This window comes from Calidris pugnax, unplaced genomic scaffold (genome assembly GCF_001431845.1).
Source record: "Calidris pugnax isolate Ruff unplaced genomic scaffold, ASM143184v1 scaffold272, whole genome shotgun sequence".
NCBI lineage: Eukaryota > Metazoa > Chordata > Aves > Charadriiformes > Scolopacidae > Calidris > Calidris pugnax.
In genome coordinates, this window is record NW_015091016.1 from 696836 (window position 1) to 704867 (window position 8032).

Genomic DNA, 8032 nt, shown 5'->3' on the forward strand with positions numbered 1-8032 from the left:
CCCCCCCCCCCTCCCAGAGAGGGCCACCTCAGCCCCCCCAAACCAGGCAGCAGGTACAGACAAATACTTTATTTAACTCTGTAGCCTGAGAAAAGGGGTCTGGGATTTCATGGGAAACGATGGTCCCAGTCACAACAGCTTCAGCAGAAATGTCCCAGGGTGTGGGGGGGTGGAACTGGCTCGAGGGAAGGTCTGCCCCCCCCCACGGCCACCCACACTGGCCTTGCAGGTGTTGCCCACCAGCAGTAGTGTCACACCAGTTGACTTGTGTCACTGGGATCAACTGGGGGGTCTCTACCCGGGCAGGGAGAACTGGTTTGGCCACTACAGGCCGTGCCGGAGCAGGACCCACCATCACGGCGCCACCATCAACCCACTGGGGACACGAGGACAACCTGTCTGCCACCATCACCTCCTTGTGGCTAACACTCCAGTCCTGGCACAAGCCACAATCCTGGGGGACAGGATTGAGAGAAAGCAGCCCGAAGGAGCAGTGGGATGTCACGTGTGTCTCCAAGGAGCAGCTCTGTCACCGCTGTCCCCTCTGGTGGCACAGGGTTACACCAGGACGCAGCAGGGGCCCGCAGCAACCTCCCTGGTAGCCCATCAGACCTCGTGAGTAGCCAGGAATGATAAAATTCGATAAGCAAACTGGTTTTCTCCCTGCTCCCCACCTGGAGAGAGACAGGGACTGAGTGACGTCAAATAATTAACATCAAACCACTTAAGGAAAAATAAAAAAAACCACACAGAAAAGTAAACTCCATGAGTCCCAAGAGCTGCTCGGGTTGGTCCGCAGGGCGATGCCACCCGGAGTGATTCAGTGATTTCCCCTTCTCTCCGTACACGACGATGCTCGAGGGGCTCCGTCCGTGGACAGGAGCAGTTCGAGCGGTTCCTGGGGACGTCGGAGCCACCACCTGAGGTGGTTTCTGTCACTTACCAGGCTCCAGGTCCCCATGGGCCACCGGGGCAGGTCTCACTCCACCAGAGGTTTGAGGTAGGTAGCAGAACGAGGCTTCCGCGGGACTAATTAGTGGGATTTTGCACATGACTAAAAAACACCCGCGTTTTGGAGAGTGGGGCGGGGGTTTCCTTCCACAGCTGACAACCATCTGAGCCCCCAGGAGGGGTCCTGGCGCCGACTGTTGCTGCCGCAGCACAGGGGTGATTCCACCATTAATTATTTCTAAAGCGACTCTCCTTCGGTGCAGGCGGGTCCCGAGGTGACTCGGTGGGTGTTTCTGGGGGCTTCTTGTTGGGGGAAGAAGAGCTGCTGGGACCTCAAAAACCCCCTCGGGGCCAGGAGGGAAATGTTGTGGTGTGATTCCTCCTCCATATCTTCTTAACACAAGGCTCGGGTGTTCCCCAGCCTGATGGAGGGGGTTGGGAGACTTCCTCACCAGAGCAAAGCGTGGCCAGGAGGCGGTGGGGGCCTCGGAGATGGCACGGTCTCTTCATCCAGTGGCTGGGGGCAAGAAATTCTTGCCTTCGGTGAGGTGAAGAGCTCCTTGGGAATCCCACCAGCTTCATCCCCTTCTCTCTCGTCCTCTTCACTGCGTAATTCCTTGGATTTCTGGAGGAGAAGGGTCAGCTCCAGCGGGAAATAAACAGGGGAGCTCAAGGGCTGGTGGCAATTCCTCTCTCCGGGTTGTAGGATTCGTGCCTGCTCACCTCCCAACAAAGTCAGCCAGGGGAAATGGGGAGTCTGAGGAATGGCGAAGCGCTTGGGATCACTGGAGGCAAATCGTTTGCTCTCTGTGGTGGGACCCAACCTTTCGATTCCTTCTACAACCCAGGAAAGCTCCTAAAACCCAGTGGACGAGACGGCGCGCAGCCCCACGGTGCTCCACCACGTGCAAACATCAACGCTCGCCGTTTCTCTCCAGCAGCTTGGGTCCCTCGTGTCGTCAGTTCTCTGAAACCACCACCCTATTTCTTAGTCTGACCCCCGTCTGGACGCTCCTCTCACCCCAGATCTGGTGGTCCTTGCCCAGCCCCCCGAGTTCTGCAGGACCCAGCAGGCCCACGTTTGCTGGAACCCCTTTGGTGGCCACGTTTTTCTTGGATTCCTGGAGGGATGAGTGAGGAGGCGTTGGGGCTGCCCGTGGCTGGGGCTGCCGGGCCGGCGGGGGGACGGGGACAGGGATGGGCTGGTGGGGCTCAGCCAGGGCTTTTTGCCGGTCGTGTATTTTCTGGTGTCGGTAGAGGTGGGTGCGGCGGGTGAAGCACCTCTTGCAGGTGGTGCAGCAGTGCGGCCTGTCCTGCAAGTGGGTTTGCAGGTGCCGCTGAAGAGAAGAGGGGCAGGAGAGAATCTTTTTGCAATAAATGCATTTCGTCTCGGGACGTCTCTGCTGTCGGGAGAAACACATGCTGGGCAGGCTCCCTCTATCCAGTTCCTCCTTGGCCTGGCCCAGCCAGGTACCCCCCCCAGAGTGAGTCTCGTGGTTCAAGCCGTTGGTATCTCCACAAAAAGCCACCTGGCCCTTCCTCCTGGGCCGGATCCTCAGCTCCGGGTGGACGTTCCCCCAGACCTTGGCCCCAAAGGCCCTGTCTTTGACGTGGATGCTCTGGTGAAGGTCCAGGCGGTGCCTGTCGGTGAAGCTGATCTCGCACACGGTGCACTCGTAGGGCCCCTCCTTGGCGTGGCTCCGCTGGTGGATGATGAGGTTGATTTTCAGGCGGAAGCGCTTCCCGCACTCGGTGCAGGGGTGTGACCACTCGCGCACGTCCCCGCGACGGCAGTTGCCCATCAGGAGCCTCCTGCCCGCGCAGCGGCTCGGCTTCTTCTTGGGCTTGGCCTTGCCCTGCTCGCTTTTGGGGCACTTCTGCATCTCCGGGCTGGGAGAGGACGCAGAAACCTCTTCCTTCACCTTGAGGTTTTCAGGAGGAGAAGCCCCTTCACACGCCGCTTCATTTCCCGGCAAAAAGCTTTCCTCTGAAAGGGAAGCCAGGCGCTGGTCATTCACCCTCCCAGCATTAACTGGGACTTAACCAGGCTGTGGTCAAGTCCCAAAGCACCAAGGGAGACTTTTAGCAACAAAGGAGCTACCGACAGATCTGAGCACACAGTTTGGAAAGGTGCAGGTGCCACCACGGCGTCCTGCCCACGCGCCCCGAGACACCCAGCGTGGTCTTGGGGGACAGATCTCTTTCCCCCAGGAAGAACCCGGCTGTGGTCTGCTGTGACACCCTCGGGACTGGTGGCACAACCAGGACACCACCAACAGCCACAAGATGTAGCTCCCATGAGCCGATGGCAAGCTCTCCACACCCCACAGCAGCCGGGCACAAGCCATTTGGCCAGTGCAAGCCATGCCCATAATCTGTGCCACTTAACTGCAGGTACCAAAGCCTTTTCCAGGCTCCAAGTCCCTGGAAAAGGACACACGGAGCTTGGCAAAGCTTTGGGACCAGAGCAGAGGGTGCCTGTGGGTGGCCATGCCCCTTCCATCCTTGAGAGAAGGAACCCCAGCTGTTGTTCTGCAGAGATAACAGGGCTGAAACGCCCACCGCCAGCCCCCACGCTCGGTGATAAAAAGGAGGCCTCAAACTTTCTTCTCCTTCCCCATTTCAAGCACATTAATGAGCTGCTTCCTGCCTGTGGGGGCCCCGCGTCCCCCCCTCACCGGGTTACTCACCGGGGCTGGGCTCAGCTGGGTCCTCTTCCATCTCCTCCTCGGGCCGACCTTCCCCACGCAGCTCCTTGTCCTGCGCGCTCAGAGACATGACGTTCATCACCAGGATGGGGAGCTCTGTTTGCGGAGAAAAGCAGATTTTTAACACGTGCAGAGAGCTCACACCTTCCTGCTTTGGTGTGGTGCCAACCAGAGATGTGCTGGGAGCATGCCCAGAAGAGCCAGGGAAAGCCATGGCTCAAGGAGCCATGAGGTGTTGCACCAGGGGAGGTTTAGGATGGAGATTGGGAAAAATTCCTTCCTGGAAAGGGTTGTCAAGCTTTGGAAGAGGCTGCCCAGGGCAGTGGTGGAGTCACCATCCCTGGAGGGATTGAAAAGCTGGGCAGACGTGGTGCTGAGGGACATGGGGTAGTGGTGGGTCTGTCAGTGTTAAGGATTGGTCTTGACGATCTTAAAGGTCTTCTCCGACCTCAATGATTCTATGGAAAACGTGTGAGGTGTCAGAAGGAACTGGAATGAAGCTACACAAGGACCAAAAGTAGAGAGAGAGCTCAGAGGAAAGTCACAGAATTATAGAATGGTTTGGCTAGGAAGACACCTTAAAGATCATCCAGTGCCACCCCCTGCCCTGGGCAGGGACACCTCCCACCAGCCCAGGTTGCTCCAAGCCCCCTCCAACCTGGCTTTGACCTCCTCCAGAGACGGGGCAGCCACAGCTTCTCTGGGCAACCTGTTCCTGTTCCAGTCACCAAGATGCCGTCTCTGGTGGCACCTCAAGGTGCTGTCACCTCTGTAGAGCAACCTCATCACTCCTAATCCCTCCCCACCAGTTCTACAGGAACCATTCCCATATTGCCTTGTGTTCAGGACCTCAAACCATGTCCATTTTCCCTGGAATCACGGTGACCTGCCATGGCCTCTCCCACAGACACTGCTGGGAAACCTCCTCCTGAGAGATCTGGGACAGGAACGGCTCCGGGACACAAGTCCTTCTTGCCCCTACATAACTCACCTGTGTTGGCTTCCATGGAGACTTTATCTTGTCCCAAAGCCTTTTCCTTCTGGCCCGTCTCTTCTGGTGTCTGTGGAGACTTCTGACCATCTGGGACGCTTGTCTGTGGGGACTTGTCACCATCTGGAACATTTGTCTGTGGGGATTTCTGACCATCTAGAACGTTTGTCTGTGGAGGACTTGTCTGTGGGGATTTCTGATCATCTGGGACGCTTGTCTGTGGGGACTTGTGACCATCTGGGACACTTGTCTGAGGGGACTTCTGACCATCTGGGACGTTTGTCTGTGGGGACTTCTCACCATCTGGGATGCTTGTCTGTGGGGACTCTTGACCGCTGGGGACGTTTGTCTGTGGGGACTCCTGATTGTCTCTGATTTGTATCGACAGGGTCTCCTGACCTTCTTGGACACCGTGCTCTTCATCCCTCTCGATCCAGAACAGGGCATCAGGTGTGGACACATCATCATCTGCTCATGGGGCAGAGGAACATCATGTTTAATTAGGAACTGGCTGCTCCTTTATTCTGTCGAACCCTCAAGGTGCCCCTTCTCTCCCTGACCCTGCCTCTGTCCCCCCCCTCCCCGGCTCACCCAGTCTCTCCTGGGGCTTCTTTAGCCCCCCAGCTCCTCAGTCCTGCAGCAAAGAGCTCTCTATCAAGGCTCTGCCCTCGCATTTCTTCTTCTCTTGGCTCTCTCAGGGTCTGCCCATCCCTTTCCAGCAGCTCCTACCTTCTTGCCCACCCTTCGCGCTCTTAACTGTGGATTTTTCCAGCTCTTATGCCATGTCCCAAGGCTCTCCTGACCACCAGAGCTGCTCCAACCTCCTCCTCCCACTGCAGATTCCCTGGTTCCTCACTTCCCACCACGTCTCATCTCTCACCAAGGCAAGCAGGAGGGAGTTTTGGAAGCCCTAGGGCTCACACATGCCATCAGGTGAAGGAGGGTTGTCCAACTGCACGGAGACAGGACTGGAAGGGATCACAGGAGGCCTGTCCCACCCCTCCAGACTCCATCCCAGCCCCTCCTGACGGGCTCTGTCTGGTTTTCTCCACAGGATTCATCTGGCCAAGCATAAATGTTCCTCTTGGAAAAAAGATTCCAGGTACTCCGTGGAGGTTTAGACAATAAAGGTCAAAAAACCCTCGGAGCAGTTGATTCCTTACACAGACACCGCTGGGAAATGTCCTGACAAAGCTGAGAGAGGAGCTGCCACCTCCTCCCGGCACCCACCGAACGTACCCGTGTCAAATTCCAAGTGGAATTCGTCTTCTCCCAAAGGCTCTTCCGTCTGGTCCATCTCTTCTGGTGCCCCTGGGGGCTCCTGATCCTTTCCGAGGTCTGTCAGTGGGAGCTCCTGACCCTCTCGGATGCAGAGCTCTTCATCCCTCTCCATCCGGGACAGGATGTCAGGCTTGGAGATGGCGTAGTCTGCTCAGGGGGCAGAGGAGCATCGTGTTTATTTAGGAACCAGATGCATCTTTATTCTGTCAAACTCTCAAAATGACCCCTCTCTCCCTGACCCCGGCGCCAGCAGCAGGACAGACAGACACAAATTGTACTAAAACATGGAAAAACTGTGACGTGGGTCCTGTGTTTGGACTCACCCACGAGCACAGCAGTAGCTCAAGTACAGAGAATATCTAAATAACGGAACATGACCTAAAATCTCAAAGGAGAAAGGTTTGTCTTTAATGTTTTCCTCCCATTTTGGCTTTAGTCATGATTCCAAGAGCAGCTCTTCCGAGCTACGGCTGCGGAGTGGGGACAGAGACCTTCCTGCTGCTCTGGAGGGATGTCTGTGCCACATGGGACCACAAGGGGAACAGGTTTATTCCTTTTCTACAAAACATTACTGAGAAAAGCGAAGCCTCGATTTCAGCGGCTGCAGAGACCAGCGTGTTACCAGTCATGGCCAAAAAAAACAGCTTTAGGCAGGGAATATCTTACAGCCCAAATCGCCCAAGAGCATGAGAGTGAGGGAGCGAAATTAGGTCAGTTCTTTACCAAGGAACACAGAAACCTCCCTGTCACTTCACAGAGCAGCCGAACAGACAGAAAACGAGTTCAAGGTGCCATGATCCGGCTTCACCGGGATAATTCCTGAACCGTGCTGGAAGAGCACGACGGTTCCCTGTCCCTGGAATCCCCTTACGCCGTCATGAGGAACAGCATCTCGCCTGGAGATTTTGTGTAATTGATATTGCTCGTATTATTATTGCTACTATTACCTACTAGAGGTATCTATGTTCGTTCCTTACGAGCAGGGAGGAGGGAAAACGCCTGGGTCTGAGTGCCCGGGAGAGGTTCTGCTCAACACAGGGGCTGGCCATGGGTTCCAGCCCTCCCCGCCGTGCCTTACCCAGGGAGACCAGCATCTCGTAGTTGCCCCTCATCACAGCCCGGTACAGATCCTTCTGCCAGCGCTCCAGCCTCTCCCACTCCTCCTCGTTGAAGTACACCGAGATGTCATCGAACGTGAGCGGGACCTGGAACCACAAATATTACACGCTCGGTGACTCCCGGTGTCGGTCGGGTAATGGGGAAACAGGTGTCTGGAAGCCAGTGCCTGGTTTTGGTTGCCCAGGCAAAGGGTGCCTGGCCACACTGGGGTTTGCAGGCAGCAAGTCCAGGCCTTGCAGGCGCTCAGCACCTGAGCCCACTGCTAAAATCCCCCCCTCATTCCCTAAATCCCACCGTTTAGGGGTTTTGCCGGTGGCACCGGTGCTTCCAGGGGCCAGGATGGACGCCTTTACCTTGGGGATCTCCCCCCGGGAGCTGGGGGGCAGCCGCAGGATCCAAAAATTCCTGTTCTTCAGGAGATTCTCCACGTTGTCCAGCCGCTGCTGGAGGTGCCCGTAGTCCTGCAGGAGGTTGCCCAGCTCCCCGACCAGGTTCTCGCAGGCCAGAAGTCTCCTCTCGGCCTTCTCCGTCCGGCTCCGCAGCTCCTGCAGCTGCTGGGCCTCCGCCTGCCTCGCCGTGGCCCGTGGCCCCATGGCCTTGCACCGGAGGGTGCCTGAGTCCTGGGGGGGGAAAGAGAGAGGTCAAGGAGAGCGGGGGGAAGCCCAAGGGACCCCCACAGTCCCCACATCCCACAGGGGACAAGCCAGACCCCACTTGCTCCCACCTCCATCCCTCAGGACCCCTGGGATGAGCATCCTTGGGGTGCCCCCCAGTCCCTCAGGACCAGCACCCCAAGGGGACCCCCATCACTGGGGTGTACCCAGACTCCTGTGCCCAGGACTGGGACCCCAAGGGGATGCCCAGCCCCATTGTGTCCCCCATCCCCCTGAACGGGCATCTCCCCTCCTCATCCCCAGGGTGTCCCCCATCCCCACCTCCCCCAGCACCCCAAGGGGACCCCCCCACATCCCCAGGGTGTCCC

General features: G+C 57.4%; 1 protein-coding gene across 1 annotated transcript; it reads right to left on the bottom strand.

The window, feature by feature from the left end:
• Positions 1 to 54: 54 nt before the first annotated feature.
• LOC106896029 (zinc finger protein 777-like) lies at positions 55 to 7674 on the bottom strand. Its single transcript, XM_014955735.1, has 6 exons — positions 7404 to 7674; positions 7010 to 7136; positions 5890 to 6078; positions 4651 to 5118; positions 3642 to 3755; positions 55 to 2938 (listed from the first exon to the last, which is right to left on the bottom strand). Exons 1-6 carry the CDS (start codon positions 7641 to 7643, stop codon positions 1911 to 1913), a joined length of 2166 nt encoding a protein of 721 aa, XP_014811221.1. The 5' UTR covers positions 7644 to 7674; the 3' UTR covers positions 55 to 1910.
• Between the last annotated feature and the right edge of the window lie 358 nt (positions 7675 to 8032).